Source organism: Anopheles cruzii, chromosome 3 (genome assembly GCF_943734635.1).
Source record: "Anopheles cruzii chromosome 3, idAnoCruzAS_RS32_06, whole genome shotgun sequence".
In the NCBI taxonomy this organism is placed as follows: Eukaryota; Metazoa; Arthropoda; class Insecta; order Diptera; family Culicidae; genus Anopheles; species Anopheles cruzii.
In genome coordinates this window covers 16,556,358-16,572,779 of record NC_069145.1, presented here as the reverse complement: position 1 = coordinate 16,572,779, position 16,422 = coordinate 16,556,358, and the positions used below count along the sequence as shown (strand labels likewise).

General features: G+C 51.5%; 2 protein-coding genes and 1 long non-coding RNA gene across 3 annotated transcripts in view; 2 read left to right on the top strand and 1 right to left on the bottom strand.

Annotated features, from left to right (window-relative positions):
- LOC128272262 (forkhead box protein O) overlaps positions 1–2,174 on the bottom strand; it is a 52,585-nt gene extending 50,411 nt beyond the window's left edge. Inside the window, exon 1 of the mRNA XM_053010038.1 lies at positions 1,772–2,174. Within this exon, the coding sequence (XP_052865998.1) occupies positions 1,772–2,018 (247 nt within the window). The 5' untranslated portion in view covers positions 2,019–2,174. The remainder of the gene's footprint in view (positions 1–1,771) is intronic.
- Positions 2,175–4,904: 2,730 nt separating this feature from the next.
- Positions 4,905–5,641, top strand: LOC128272265 (uncharacterized). Its single transcript, XR_008269246.1, has 3 exons — positions 4,905–5,035; positions 5,105–5,144; positions 5,214–5,641. It is a non-coding gene; the product is annotated as an uncharacterized LOC128272265 (long non-coding RNA).
- A 7,203-nt stretch (positions 5,642–12,844) lies between these two features.
- LOC128272263 (ras-related C3 botulinum toxin substrate 1) lies at positions 12,845–16,277 on the top strand. The gene is made up of 4 exons (XM_053010039.1): positions 12,845–13,008; positions 13,363–13,478; positions 13,593–13,825; positions 13,894–16,277. Exons 2-4 carry the CDS (start codon positions 13,363–13,365, stop codon positions 14,130–14,132), a joined length of 588 nt encoding a protein of 195 aa, XP_052865999.1. The 5' UTR covers positions 12,845–13,008; the 3' UTR covers positions 14,133–16,277.
- The last annotated feature ends 145 nt before the right edge of the window (positions 16,278–16,422 follow it).

Here is a 16,422-nt window from a genome sequence, read left to right as displayed (position 1 = left end):
TAAACATTAAAGCCAACCAGGAACAGAACGACGACACCACTCGGCGATCGCGGGGGGTGGGGTGCGCGCGTTAGAAGCCACAAGCCAGGCGGCGCACGAGTGGCGCACGCGGCCCGGCCCGCGGCTCCTGAGGCGGCGCCAGCCACGCACGCTGCTTGCGACGCAGTTCCGCACAACTTTTGGCGGGTTGACCGCGGCCGGTGGAGGCGCTCGATACTTGCGTCGCTGGGGGAAAAAGTCGCTACCCCAGGACTACGAATTCCAATTCCTTTGGCGATGGAGAAGAGTACCCCGAATAGTCGAATAGTCGACGAAAAGAATCCGCTGGCTGGCTACTTCATATTCACTGTTACTCGGCAGGACCAATCGAAGAGAATGTCGAAAGGAATGTCAACAGAAGTGGATGACGATCATCCGTTATAGAACTGTTCACGGGGAATCAAATCACGCCGCGATATGCTGGGGTGTTCAATAAGTTTTGCTGTTCAATATCGGAGGGCACAGCTACTAGTCTAACTTTTTTTATTATGTTGGTACACTCTTCATATGAACGCATGTGAAGTTTCATTTCGATCTGTCTCTTCATTCTTTGTCTACAAGCCGTTTAGAATCGACGTGTCAAAGTAATTTTTACAACGGAAAAGTCAAGTATCGTGCAGTGATTGATTTTTTTTATTTTTAAAAGGTTTAAAAGCAAAGGAATTTTATGAACGAAATGAACAAAAAATATGTAAAGACTCTTCGCCTTCAATTAGTGCATTAAAAGGGCGGTTTTTGAAGTTAATCGTAATTAAACAAGCCTTGAAGACGATTCACGCCAAAGACGTCCAAAAATAGCAACAGCACCAGAAATTATAGAAAAAATACAGGATATCGTATTGGAAAATCGTCGAGCGACTGAAAAGATTTAGTAGAAGACCTAGACATCTCATTGGGCAGTGTAACTATTCGAATGCAAATTTCTCGGCAACATTTGGAGCGTTTTCGAAAGGATAAAGTGGATTTTGTACGTTGAATCATCACCATGATCCTGAATCAAAACAAGAGGCCAAATAGTGGTCTGAACCTGGTTCTTTGGCTACAAAATGAGTTCATGTCCAGAAATCGGGGAAAGGGAAACCATACTGAACAATAAAGTGTATTTCAAACCATAAAAATATGTTTTTCCTATTGAACGGCAAAACTTATTGAACAGCTTGGTATGCGCCAACAGCAGACACAGCATTCCTTCGCTAAAGTCAAGCGAAGTGTAGCATCATTAATTCCTTCCAAATGACCAAACTGTCAACAAAGAATACCTCTCATCACGATAATACACCTTCTCACATTTCGGTGATCATTTCACCACAAACTCGATCCATATCGTTCGGTCCAACCAGCGAATACGAATGACGATTAGCATCATGTGTGACTTTTGGCTATTCGCTAAATTCAAGGGGTCGCTCCGTAGACACCGTTTTGAGTCTACGGACGAGACAGAATCCGCAGCGGGGAAGAAATCGATCCGGAAAAAGACTTTACGATGAATTTGAATGCCTCGGATCTGAAGGGCAGGAATGCCAACCTTACTATGCATATTTGCCCCAAAAGGATCACTTTGGTGGGAACCTACCACACACACCGTCGGTAGCGAATTAATGACGAATTAAATGGCTCGGCGAGGCCATTTAATTCTCGGCCTCGGCGAGGTCATTACGAGGTGCCACGGCACCGGCGAATGTGCGTATGAATTAGTAACGACAAAGAGACAAACAATCGGATCGACACTAACCGGTGGTGGCCAACTGCTGATTGCTGCACTTATTGCTGTCCAGCTCGGTTTCCGGTTCGACAAAGTTATCTGGCCGCGGCAGCGGCCAGGTGTTGGAGCGGGCACGTGTCTGCGGCTCGAAGCCCGTGTCCTGCAGCTCGGCCAGCGCGTCCATCGGGATGCCGTCGTTCGAAATGTTGTCGTACAGACTGCCGCCGCCCCGCAGCGGTGACGCCGGCCAGCCGGCCCCCCCACCGTACGGATCCATCGTTGGCCGGCCCGGGAAGGACGATCGGCGGTGACGATCGGCGTGGCACTTCAACTGATCTTTCTCCGGCACCCTTTCTCTCTCTCTCCCTCACACTCTCACGTGGCACCCGCACACTCGCACGCTCACTGCACAAAAGTCCTTCCTGACTTCCACTTGGGGGCAAACACACACACTCTGCGCTGAATATTGTCCTTCGCACGCGGCCTGTCTGATCGATCCAGTCAATCTGGTCCCATGCTCACACACGTCGTCGTCCACACTGACGCGGCCACTCAATTTCACACACGTTCGGGGTTCTCCTTCGCGGGGTTCACTTGAAGCTGTGGTGGAAATCAGAACGCATCAGAAGGTTATTAGAACTTTTCGGCAAAGACGGAGCTAGCGAGAGAGGAAGAGAGCGAGGAACTTTTAACACATTCGGATTTGTTTTAGCTGGACCGCGCGATGCACGACGTGTCAAAATCTGGCCACCACTGTAGTAGTGGCGCGCGAGGGAACCGAAAATCGGCCAATTCCGATAAGAGGAGCCGTGTGAACGATACCAAGCAAAGGTTGCCAATAAAAAGTGCGTAACACACATGCGGCGATGGCGCTGATAAAAAAAAAACGATGAAGCCAAAGTCTCGTCCTCGAGAGTCAGTCTCTCTCTCTCTCTCTGTCTCTCGTTGACCGCGCAGTAGAGGCTGCGAGCTCCACTCCTTCGCTGTCTCGCTCTTTCTCTCTCGTCAACTCAAGATGGGTACGCGAAACGGTCAAATGCTCTAAATTTATACATTTTCAACTCGTTGATAAAGCGCGTTGATCGCGCCACCGGACCGCACACACACACACACACAGTCACACACGGGGGGGCCGCGTGCGCCGGGGAGTACTCCTGGGCACCTAGTTCGAGGGAACGTGCGACCAAAGACCAACCGAAACCAGCACTGCGAAGCAGCACCCGGGGCGCGGCGGACCCGGGCCGATCCGCGCGGTCGGATAGCAGCGGAATTGATAATGGCCGCACACACTCACACCGTGAGCCGCGTGTCGTGCGAGGACCCACACACCAAGGTCCCCAAACAAGTGTGAGCATTTGGAAAGTGTGCGTGTGTTTGTGTGCGGATCTGCCACAATGCCACAATGATCGTGTGGGATCATTCGCACACACCGAAATCCTGTGGGATCGAGAGCAAACAAGCAAAAAGGTGGCAACGTTCCTCTCGGAATGTGTGTAGCGAGAATCGCGAACTGACCGCGCGTGTGTAGTGGCCACTGCACACACACACACACACACACACGTGCGCGCCATATGGCGGGCGGCGGGTTCCCGCAGCTTCTTGTCCACCGCGCGCACGCCACACGCGGACGCACACTCACCACACCACGTGCGCGGCGCACGCGGAGGTGTGCGAAACGCGACACATTCGCGGGGCTTCTCACGCGCGCGCGCCGCGGCCACCACGCACACATCCTCAAGCACCCGCGCGGCAATGATTTACTATCAGTGCGCACTGCGCTGGGGAGTACGAACGGGGGCGCGCGGAGCCGTTGTGTAACGCGCGCGTGTTTTCGGTGCCAACGTCCCGCAAGCCCTGTTCGCGGGGAACCAGTCTACGGTTCACCATCTCTCTCTCTCTCTCTCTCTCTTTCGCCAGCTCGCGGGGTGAAGATCGAAGGCTCGACCACCACACGATCTCCGCGGGTGTAATTTGTGACGAAGATGGGGCAAAAAAGAGCGGTGGCAATAATAATGACAATTAGTGCCGCAACCGAAGGACCGACGGTACGGGAGCCGCGGCTACGGCGGACACACTTCGGAATTCGAGTTTGAAAATTTGAATTTCAACACGTGTCGACGGCTGCGGCAACACGTGCCGCGGGGTTCAAGTGCGGCCATTGCCGGTGACCACCGAAACCGATCGTAAACCGGGACGAACGGGCAGAGTAATTCGAAGCAGAACAGTACGATCCATGATCGGAAAAGTCGATTTATTGGACCAGACGACCGTAAAGGCCGTACGCAGCAGACCGTCGGCAGATTGCTACGCCTTTCGCGCGCGCATTATCAGCAATAGAGCGGGGCACTACTATTATACGACCTGCCCCCCCTCTATCACTCCGGCACTTTCTCTCTCGTTCTTCTGTCTCTCGGTCGGTCTCGCTCCGTCGGCGCTACGAACACTTGAGATGCGGGATTGCGCCCTTGCCGTCGCCGCGCATCCTCCTGCGGCTTTGGGCCGTCTCGTTTTCGTATTATTCTTATTTTTGCACCGTCGGCGCCATCGTGTCCCGAGCACGGATCGCGCGCGCGCACACACAAGGAGACGAGGAAAATCTTGGCAGAATATTTTTCACACACCACCGCGCACACAATCGTGCGCTCTCCGTGTGCACGATCGCGCGATCATCATCATCATCATCATCGACGGACGGCGTGAGTATCATCAGCGAGGGTGCCGGGAGCACCGCCGCACCGCCCAGTGAACAATTTTGAGTGCCCGAGCTACCCCTCGGCCTGAGGAAGGGATGAGGAAGGCTGAAACCGAACCCCCTCTGCCTGCGACGAGGAAGAGAAAAGACGGGCAGGCGGGCTCGTGAGGGTCCGCTCGTAGGCAGCAGCGGAAAAGAGCGGAAGAAACCACGAGAGGAGGGAGTTCCTCGCGCGAGCTTGTGGGTTTGAATTACCTGGAGAGGAAGGGTGCCAGAGCCGAGAGGCAATACGAACGCGAGCTTGTGGGTTTCATTTACCCGGAGAGGGAAGGGAGGAAGGGCCGAGAAACGAAGCGTGTGTGTCGCCGGGCATTCGGAAATTTTTACAAGTCCGAGTGCATGGTCAGGTAGGTAGGGAAGGGTAGCGAAGAAATTCTATGTTCGGGACCACCGACGACAGTCAGTATCTTACTTTTGTTCGGTTAGGACTTAGTTGAATTTTCGTGTCGGGGCGAAGCGTCTGCCTCTGTATTTTCTAAGTGTCAAGTTCTCGTTCAGTGCTTTTCGTTCCATCATGTGTGATCCTGATTGAAATAATACAGGTAAGTTTATTGGACAGTGTTCAGTGACAGCAAAATAATGTTCAAAAGTTTTCACTTTTCTCGTTTCAGTCAGGTGTCTCGTCAGTTATCTCGTCAGTTTGTGGAAAAGGTAAGAACAAATGACAGGATTGCAATGCAAACAATCTAACAACAATTTACTTTCTTCTCTTCCTTTGAGAAATGCATCGAAGACCACGCGTGAACAATCTACGCAGCAAACAAAAACCCGGCTGGACCCACCGACAATGTGTGTGTACGCGAAACAATGTGTTCGACGGGATGCCTCTATACCGCCACCAACGCAGCATAGCGCCAGGAATGCACGAATAGGTAGGGAAGTGAAACCGTGAAATAGACGAGTGAGCGAAAGAGACGAAAAAAAAAACCGAAAATAAACCGAAAATCGAAACCGAAAACGAACCCCTGCATTTTTACTTCGGGAACCGACTGGGGATACGAGAGAAAGAAAGAGGGAGAGGGGACACATAGAAAAGAGGGAGAGAGACAAGGGGCACGCGCGAGAGAATTTAAACTGACAGTCGCTCGTTGCGCCATTTCAAAGTTCGGACAAAGTCGAGAACGATTTGGCGAAGAAAATATACATAGGATTGTCTCCGAACTTTCAACGTAACTGTGAACTTTCGGCTCGGGCACTCAAAATTGTTCACTGGGCGTGTGGTAGCTCTTTTTCTGCGGTCGCGGCCGAAATTACCACCAATACAACCGTGCGCAGTGTCCGCGCCTCATACTGCCCCTACAGAGAGAGAGAGAGAGAGACAGAGAGAGCTTGAGGGCTGGCGGCGACAGGGTTTCGGAGGGCTCCCTCTTTCTTCGCCGCACTCCGCGCCGAGGGGGTTGCTTCCTACGGCAGCGCTTCGAAATTCTGATGCGCATAAAGCAGGTTGGCCTGGTCTCGGGGGGTGACTCTCCGTCGTCGCTTCCTAGTTTCATCTCGTTCCGATCCGATCCGAGGATCCGTGTGTGTGTGTGTGTGTGTTCGAAGGATGAATGGGTCGATCCAATTGGACCGCTCTGACGGAAAGGATCGTAAGATCCTTTCAAGGTGAGCACCGCTACTGCGAACTTGATCCTTTCCACAGCCACCGCACACACACACGCGCACGCACACGGGCGCCCCGGTTCGCCCCGTGCCGTCGGTCAGATAATTATCAATTCCGTTTTTTTCCATCGACCCTGGGGACCTTGGGACGGAACGTTTGGGGTGACGGCTGGTGGGGAGCACGCGTTCCAGCCGGGCTGGGCCGCTTGTGTTTGAGTGTGTGGAGCCGGCCCCATTATCACTACACACTGACCCTGCTCCATTCCGGCCCTCGCCCCACTGCCGCGTAGGGAAGTTTGTTCAGCTTTTCGGCACACGTAGCGCGCGCGCGCGCCTTGATCTTGCGCCCGGCGACGGACCACGTAAAGTGGAACGCGCGAAAGGGCGCGCTCCGTCTTCTCTCCGGGGAAAGCCCACCATCCGCGCGAATCACGATCCGCACCGATCACGATCATCGAGCCCGGTAGAGAGTGGAAAGCAAAAAGCTGCTGCCCGATGACGGCATCGACAGCGGTTTCTTGGGCGGTGAAAATCGTACGCACCGGTGGGTGGCGAAGGAAAGCCTGATGTGAGCACCTCGGCCACGACTCGGTCACCACCCTCCACGGTCTACCTTCAAGGTTAGGGGCTGGCGGCCGCTAGCAGTTTTCTCGTACCGTGCCATTTTTCCACCCATTTCTCATGTTCCTTCGTGGTCCCCGCAATACACGAGCGGCACACGGTGCCGGCGGCCACTTTATGCAATCGTTGCACTTGACGGGCACCGTGGTTTCCCGTGTCGCTGCACGTGCCCGGCGCCGCACCTCTCCTATGCCGACGCGGCGTGGCGTGGCTCACAACTCCAGAGCGACCGCACCGAGAAAGAGAGAGATCCTTTCTATCGCCCAACGAGAAATCGCTCGATCGATCGCTCGTCCGAAAACCGGTGGCTCCACCCGGGTCTTCGCTTCCCAACCGAGTGGCCCCCGGGGTCCTCTTTCTCCGGAACGTGACGATGCAGGCGATGGAACGATAATTTATTCCACCGGCAAAAGTAGGCTGCCTTGGGCTCGCCCGAGATCCGGTCGCGATCCGACGTCCCGGCCGATCGATCGTTCTGTTGCTGCTGCTACTGCTACTGATGCCCACCGTCGGACGCTAATTACATGCCAGGGACCGAAAACCCGTTCCCGCCGATCGAGCGATTGGCGCGCACCTCTCGGGAAACCGGGTTGAGAAAGTAAAGGGAAAAGCGTGATGAACGGAAATCGAAACTCTGTGTGTTGTGGCAAGCGATCCTTGCCGGAGCCGTTCTCGATCGCGCCGATGACAGCTCCCCCCGGGGGAGGGAAACCCCCAAGTAGCGGATGGGTGACAAAATTCAAAACACCGAATCCCACGGAGTAAACAAAAACACATAATCAAACTAACGCGCACACACACACGCGAGGGGGCACATACGTCAGAACGCGCACAAAGTCACGATAAGAGCGGAGTTGTCAGTTGGATGCTGCTGAACTCGTTCGTCGCACACGGAACTCACGGAATAAGCGTTTGGTTGAATCGTTGATGTTTTTTCGTTTTCTTTTTCAGTTCTTCAGCCCGATTTGCGACTAATCTGCGCCGCGAACCGCGAATCTCGGTGTCCCGGGAACACGGAGCACCTGCTAGCTATCTGTTGCTGCGTACGAGCCGGATGTAAAAGTGCTACTGACGAACACTCGGCCACCACAGCAGCAGCAGCTGCTGAATAGTTATTGGCCGCGGCCAGGAGACACGAACACACTCTCACGGCGTACGCACTCCGCCGATGGCCAGCCGGTTTCGTAGCGGGTTCGCTGTTACGCAAAAGCGGCAAAGCAGCTGGTCGGCCGACACCAACACCGACGACGCCGACGCGAACACGAACCGCCGGAACGAGAGTTCGGTCTCGCCGGCGAACGCGGCTTTCGGTGGTTCCTGGGCTCCCCTCGCGTTCAGCTGTTGCTGTGCCCCGCGCCGCCGTGTACTTGTACGAGCGCGGTGCACGTGGGACAGAAATGCGGCCGAAAGCCTCCATCGCAACGTGACAGGTCGGACGGGAAACTCTGCGGTTTGCCAAAACCGAAAAGGGCTACGTGTTGGTAGTGCCGGACAAAAAGCCGACACTTGACACGCGGGCATCAGAGTTTGGTGGACATCTCACTATCAAAACAAAACAGAAAGCAATAGACTCTAGAGCACTACTTTTCGCGCGCGATATTTGGTATGTACTTCGACCAAATTGATTCTTCTCCGTCGCTCGTAGTACATAGGGGCGCGTGTGTCGCCAGAAGTAGTACTTCCCTCTTTTTTGTACGCCTTAAAAAAATGAATGGAAAGCCCGAATCTCTGGAGCTGAAGCGGGAACGTTTTCTTTTGGCGAATGTATTGCCTTGGACGCGATGGAGAGGAATCGCCAAAAAGGAATGGACCGGGAACGAGTTTGCTGATGGCCGCCGAGAAGCAGGTTTTCGGATACGGCGCCGGTGTGGCTTTGGGCATTAAATATAGGCCGAAATGGTTACTACGCTTCCACACGTGGTATCCGAGCTCACGAGTAAGTATCTGCTGGATTGTAGTAAAAGCGACGTTTCGCCGATGGCCAATTACAGTATTTTTAGTTCTCGTGAACTGGATGCATTTTTCTGTTCCAGCACTGCGCTTGGCTGAAGAAGGAGTAGTTTTAAAAAGCCGTCAAAACATTCACTTTACGCCTCGGGTTGGATGTGCTCCATGTGTTTCAACTACAATTCTGATTTGGCCACAGCGACTGGGGGAGGTAGTTAAACTGGATGGCTGTTACCTGAATTTGAGACCAGACCAGTTGGCCAGCATGGACTGTGAAGTGAAGATATTTGCAAACTATCAGCTCGGCCGCTACCATTTATTGCCGATCAGCTGGTTTCTTTACGGCCCCCGCCGCGTTGCGCAACACGTTCGAGTGAGAAAAGTGACCGAAAGCCGAATTAATAGTACCATTCTCTTGTGTCTTCGGGGAGCTTTCACAGTCTGTCTAGACACGGAAACAGGTCTCATCCAACAAACAGCGTTACAATCGTTGCTTTATATTGAACGGCAGCATTTGAACCGATCAATCGAACGTGCGTTAGTTAGTTAAACTAAACGGCTTATTGGAGGTTGGGAAATATTGACCCCAAACAAAAAGGAATGGCTATATTAAAATACATTATCAGCGATAAAGACGAGGGATCATGCGGTCGCTTTTTTCCGCCTGGTGCTATATTTAACCTTCCATCCCCAAAATTATAATGGACCTATGCGCGGACGTATAGGGCACGCACGCGAAGGCCCTTGGCGCCCCTCCCGTCAAGTTAATCAACTATCCGTCTATCGGTCCAACTGTACGTTCGGGTGGCAGCGTTTTGTATTCAAAATGGTCACTTCCTCCAATCTATTCCCAGCGAGCGCGTAAAATATGTTGGCGACCCACTGCCGGCCCTGCGTGCCCTTCGCGCGAATCGATTCGGCAGCCAATCTGTCATATGGCGGCGGCTGTGTGCCCTTCGCTTCGCAGCGCCCGCGGAAGTACACGCTTTGTCCCTGAGAGGTCACTGCGAGGTGATTGGGTAGTTTTAAAGGGTTTTTTTTGGGGGATCGTTAAGTCGTGCTCCATCGACGCCTCCCCGTCGAATGGTGGACCATTTTGGACCGGAAAAGGTGACTTGGTGACATTCATATGGGACGCAGCAGAGTCGCAGTTGGGACGATTCTTACGGTGTCTCAAACGGAGATAATGCACGACAAACATGAGCCAGCTGCTGTTGACAGAGTCGGCTGAATTATCATTTCTATTGCTTACGCCCAGCGCGCGCTCCAAGCAGCTGTACACGGGGGCAATAACGGGCATAACCTACACACCGGTGCCGTAACATTCGGCGGACTATCCTTCTCTGGAGTAGTAGCTACTAGCTGCAACAGGTAAACGAAACCCGAGCCGAACTCGACCCGGTTGGTCATCGGTCGTCTGTCTTCGGGGTTCGCCCGAAGATCCTCGGGAAACCCAGGACCGCCGTCCTTTCGCTGGCCGTCCGTGGCTTTCGAGCTTTCGTGCCAACACTGGCAGCCGATTGGTTGGGTACTTCCGGTGGCTGCGCACCGGCCACCGCGCAACGCAACTATGTACGAGAGCGTGGCCACCGCGTATTCGCCGGAGGTGGACTTTGGGACGTGGCCCAGCATGTGGCACTGGCAGGTACAGCATATAACCCCACCAGGCAGGCTTTCCGAACGGGGCCTTCTCAGGGCGTAGCGTCCTGTAGCGACAAGGACGGCAACGTTGGCGTTCCGGGGATGAGCAAGCACGAACCACTGTGCGCCAAACTTTCTTGGTTGGTGAAGCTTTTCGCTGTCTTTCTCACCAGTGCAGTATCGTTCGGTGGTTCGGGTTTTTGGCCCTCCGCCTTACGGACGAACCATCTCAACAAGTGCGAGGCCTACGAGCCCACGGCACACCACCAATGGAGCCCCGGCAAGGCATCGCAAGGCGTCCTTTTTCCACCATCGGCCACCCGATCTGCTTTCGGAGAGCTCGATTCTTTTCGCATAAAATCACGCGAGGACAGAATAAAAAAAAGGCTTCCCCACAATGCCGCGCGGAAACTTTCTTCGCGATTCCAGACGTTGGTGCGATTGTGGCGCCTCCATCGCGGCTCCAACTTGTGCCGCGAAATTTAATTTCCACTTATTAATTCTATTAACGAGAGCGGTGGCTGAAACTGTTCTTTGGTTGGGTAATTTGCGGTACATAGGCTGCCGGCGAAGGCGTGCTTCACTTCCGGTGTTGCATAATGCTAGTCGGTACAGGCGATAAAAGAGTCTTATCGCTATGCTGAGGGGCGTACTTTCTGTAAGCTTTTTCTTCCGGGAACTTCTCTTGCGGGAATCTGATCAACTTGGAAATCTGCATGTACATAATTTTATCGTTTATCAATGGACCGTTTCTCATATCGATGTATCAAAGGAGGCTTTAACACTTACCCTTGACATTCTAATAACTTATACTTACGCTTCCTTTTTCATGTGTTCATATTGAGGTGTTACATAACGCTTGTTTTATACAAACATTTTTCACTAACGTCCAATTACCATCTTTATTGCTTGCTTGCTTTTGTGTTGCTTTATGCTTGCTTGCTTGCTTTATGCGAAAACATCACACCCGTTTGTTAACAGATTTCGCAGCATCGGTATAAAAATTACAGCATCACTTGCCAAAAGATTACTTAAATGCCCACGCTCTTTAGCAATTGCTTTCGTTCCGACTAGACACAGCATGTGTCCATGTAGTACCTTAACTCTCACGCCGGGATGCGATGACAGTTTGCAAAATTATTTTCCCATAAATTACCCGTCTTCTCGAACCGACGCCGGACATGGCAATGTCGACGCAGCGGAAGATACCTCCCGCAGAGCCAACGTAGCAGCGTGCGTATGGCTTTGGCTGTGGACATCGGATGAATCGTACGGTATCGGATCGGAATGATGAATGTAGTTTCCGGAAATGGGTGAAAAATGCTTCCGCAAATGAGGGACACAGGAGTTCTTCGTACCGGCGAACGAAACTTTTGCTCGTACTCGTCCAGCTTGGTCGTCTTCCGCTGGCCGTCGTAAGTTTTACAGCATTCGCTTGGGTCAGACTTGCATTTGGCGAATTACAAAAGTTAAACGAAAAAGTGAAAAAAATCAAGGAATCGTCCTAAAACTTTTGCTGCAGACACTAATGAAGAGTTTCAACTCGTTTGCTGCTTCCGCTTCGGCGTGATCTGTTTTGGAATGCGGAAAAATTTGCGAGAGGAAGTCGGCACAGGCGAGGGCGAGGCCTGTGGAAAAGCTCTGGGCGAGGTCCTAGGGCCACAAAGTAGCTGTATTGGAAATTCGGAAAAGTAATAAATCTTGCATTTTTGTGTGCGGTGAATTTTCCTTACTATCCGCAGAAGATTTGTGGCTTGGCCCCGGAACACGCTCCAACCACGGTGTGTGTTTAATCAGAATAAGTAGCCGAATTCGCTGACATCGAACGACGACGGTGGGTGCGAGCAACTTTTACCTTTCGGTCTGTGAAGTGGATTAATTTTGAGTGGTTCTGTAAGAAGAACCCCTTGGAAGATTGTTAGCTTGTGATGAGTCTTTTTTAGGGTACAGTGTGTTTAGAAACAGTTTTTGAGTTAACAATGTATTCGTACCAAATTTATTGCAATTGAACTCTTCGATATAACAAATAAGGAGAGCTTTAACAGTTGTGTTAACAGATAAACGTGGATTTATTATACTTGTTTCGATTACTATAATGTACTTTATGTTAATTAATGTGATGTAATTTATTGTGTTATAGTCAACGAATTTCTAGCTGCAAATAAATTTAATTGTTTCTATTTTAACGCCAACGGCCTGTTTGAAAGGATCTAACGGTTCAGCACCCTAATTCCGTGGCAAAATATCAATAGCAGCCTCTCGAAGCAAATCAAAGCAACGATAAAGGATGTTTACCTTGAAAGTATAACTATCAGCACCTCACGAAGTCATTTTAGTGTTTTTCCGGAGTTTATATTCAAAGAAAACGGAAAATATTTCCTATGTTTTCTCAAACTCGCAAGGAGTTTGTCGTCAACCAGGGTGACAGTTGGAGTACGCGTCGTGGAGAATCGGAGCGCAAGTCGTAAACAGGGCGGTGCCCGAGCGTCCATTACTTTTGACAGTCCGGTCCGGATCGCTTTGTGCACGGAGAGGAGGATTTCGCGTGAATGATATGCCGTTGTTGCTGCTGCAAAAGTAAATGAGAAATCGGACCACTCGCGAGCTGCTTTTTCGTTTTTCGTCTATTCTGTGCCCGTAACTGTTGGTGCGTTTTCCGTTCGCGTGTGCGTCATTTCCTGGGTTTAGTTGCACGAAACAGAAGGTAGGAATCCGACCCGGCCCTGGCTCCTGGCTCTGCCCATCGTCGTCAGATGGCTCATCTGTCGCCAGCCTGACGGCGCGCCGTGCCCGCAGCAGGCGTTGTCCGTGCTTAGCTTGCTCAATTAGATTAAAGTGTTTTGCTCCACGGAAGTACCGGATGGTGGACGTGGAGCCGTGGAAATGGTCGCTCCTCTCGCTTAGCGGTGCAATCGCGAGTTCATGCGTGACAGTGTGACATCGGCACCTCCGGGAAATGGTTCCGTGTGTGTGCGCGCGTGTGTGTGTTCCGGAAAAATTAATCATTGTTTTCTTTCGTGTCTCTTCGTGCCCCTATCGCCCACCGGTTCGCCGGCAGATGTCATCCGGAAGGCCGATCAAATGTGTTGTCGTTGGCGACGGCACGGTAGGCAAAACGTGTATGCTGATCAGTTACACGACCGACAGCTTTCCAGGCGAATATGTGCCCACGGTGTAAGATAAGACCCTCTCGGGCCGGCGGTTCCCGTTGACCGTGAAGTCGGTGATAATGGTTTGCTGTTTGCTTTACCTGTTCCTTATTTTTGGGTGGGCCAACCACTTGCCCAGGTTCGACAACTACTCGGCGCCGATGGTGGTGGACGGTGTGCAAGTCTCGCTGGGACTGTGGGACACGGCCGGGCAGGAAGACTACGACCGATTGCGGCCCCTATCCTATCCCCAGACCGACGTGTTTCTCATATGCTACAGCGTGGCGAGTCCATCGTCGTTTGAAAACGTTACTTCCAAATGGTACCCTGAGATCAAACATCACTGCCCCGACGCTCCCATCATCTTAGTCGGTAGGTGTCCTACGGCTACGGCCATCCGACGGCCACATATTTCATTCACCCATCTCCGCTCCCCGTAGGCACCAAAATCGATCTTCGAGAAGATCGCGAAACAATCAGCGTGTTGGCCGAGCAGGGCCTGTCGGCCTTGAAGCGGGAACAAGGCCAAAAGCTAGCGAATAAGATAAGAGCCGTAAAGTACATGGAGTGCTCGGCGCTAACCCAGCGAGGCCTAAAGCAGGTGTTCGACGAAGCGGTACGGGCCGTGCTCAGACCGGAACCCTTGAAACGACGTCAACGAAAGTGTGTTGTGATGTAGAAGGTGGATGTGTCTGGTTTGCCAGCGGCGGACCGTGGGGCCGGCCACCCGGGGCTGGGGTGACAAAGCCGGGGGCCGGCACCGGCACAGCGAACGTGTTTAGAGCAAATATTGTACATAGATTTAGTGATGCGGGTTGAGGCAAAAAGCAATGGAAAATCAATGAAGAATCGGAAGAAGATCGGATGACGACGTGGGGCGTGCAAAGTCCCCGAAAAGTAAAAAGAAAAAAAAACTAGTAACCTAACAGCAATCAAGCGAACCGGCAGATCGCGGATTCGTTAGGCCGGTTCAAACACCAAACATAAGTACCGCGACGCGACGAAGGAACGGAAGGAAGATGAGGATGTACACAGAGATAGCCTGTGACGCTAGTTTTATACGGTTAGTGTGTTTTGGAATTGGGTTTTATTTTTGTTTTAACTTTTTCCAGAATGATCGTGTGCCATTACAACCGGAAACGTGCGGATTCGAATGAATCAATGCGAGCGCGATAACGTGCGTGATCGCGCGGGTGTTGAGGGACAAAAAGTAAACAGAAAGACTATCGCGCAGCGAAAAAGAAAAGAGAAAATTAAAACCGGACCATGTTGCGATAAGCGCGATATATGGCGAAGCGCGAGCATTGAGATTGGCGCAGAGGCACATGAGAGGACAAAAACAAGTGACACACGCACGGGAAATACCAATATGCGCGAGCAGGCAGAGCACACAAAGGAACTAGCCAAAAATACCTCACTTTACGTATTGTTTTCCACCCCGTCAATTTTACCTTTCGGTGCGGAAACATCAATCTTACTCGAACCTCTTTGAACCCGAATCAAAACGCTATTGCTTTTAAGCTAGAGGATGGTTGTTGGGCAGTTTTACGAGCAAAGTGCGCTTTCATTACGCTGCACCGCGGTGCGCTACGCAATAGTACTAACGCCTGTGCACCGTACATCGAATCGGAAGGTCGGTTCCGACATTTCATATCTCACCTACGGTGGAGCTCCGTAGCCGCCGTACTTCATCTCACGTAAAGAAGTAAATCTCATTCCGCGTAACGCACCACAGCAATGGGGACCCAGCCGCTTGTCCGCGAACGCTGCCTCGAATGCTTACTGAGTGTGCCGTGAAGACTGTGGTACTGTGGCCGAGTGGTACAGAGGGAACCGGAGAGAGAGAGCCAAAGTGTTTTTTGTTTTAAGCTTTTAACTTTTTTAAACTTAGTGTACGCGCGAGGGTTGCGAAAGATTTGTTTTGTGTCACTTTTAAGCTATCATTTAACAAAACCCTAATTTTTTCTCGCGCTCGGTCAAACGAGCTGAGGGCCTGAGTTTCATACGTAAACTGCTTCCAGACGAAGAGCAACCGTGGGCACGATCGTGCGAAACAACGAAGTGTGATGGGTAGAGGGATGATCGTACAGGAACCCAAAAATAGGATCATAATCAAAGAGGAGACCCAGGTTGTAGGTGTTCTAGTCGCTAAGGGTCACGAAACCCATCAAACCGCTCGATGATCATTGAAAGCCAGGTTTGGCTGGGGATAGTGTCCGCAAAGGGGTGTAATCACGACGAGTAGTGTAGCGTCAATTAAGTGATCGTAACAGACGAAAGCTTCGGGAACACGCTTTCCACTCTCTCCTTATTTCGTCACGATCGGCGGTGATCATGGGTTTGTTCACCTGTGGAAGCGATAGCCCTGTAGTACGTTCAACTCGCCTGCCTGGAAGACTGCCATAGGGTTTTCTCTTGGTTTTAAAAAACGAAACTTTATCTGTTCCCCAAGACACGATGTATTATGTTTAAACTCACTGATTTTGCGGCATCCTGTTCCGGGGTTTTCAGTTCTGGTATGTTTGGTTTTCACGTTTTCGAAAGAGGAGAGAGAGAGCGAGACAAACAAAGCGTACAATACGAAAGGTGATGCAGGGAGCGACAGCAGCAGCAGCAACGGCAATGTTCACAGGAACGGCAGAGGCAGGACACGAGAGCACGCAAAAATGTAACACGTGTTCAAGTAAAATCGTTTGTATTTTGATATTTATTTGCTTGATTATAGAATCGACGATTCAAACCATGACAAGGAGGAACAAATCGAAACAAAACGAAAAACTAAAAAAGAAACATACTAACATCTTGCATTGCTATAGAATAAAAACTAATCCTCGTGTTCTAGTTTCCTTTAACTTAGGTTCATCAATGGTCGCTTGGTGGGGTGAAAGAAACAGAGAAACCTACAACTCGTCTGCGTATCAGTGTAGTGTGCCGGTGCCGGGTTAGTGTCGGTCGGTGCGGTTTAACCC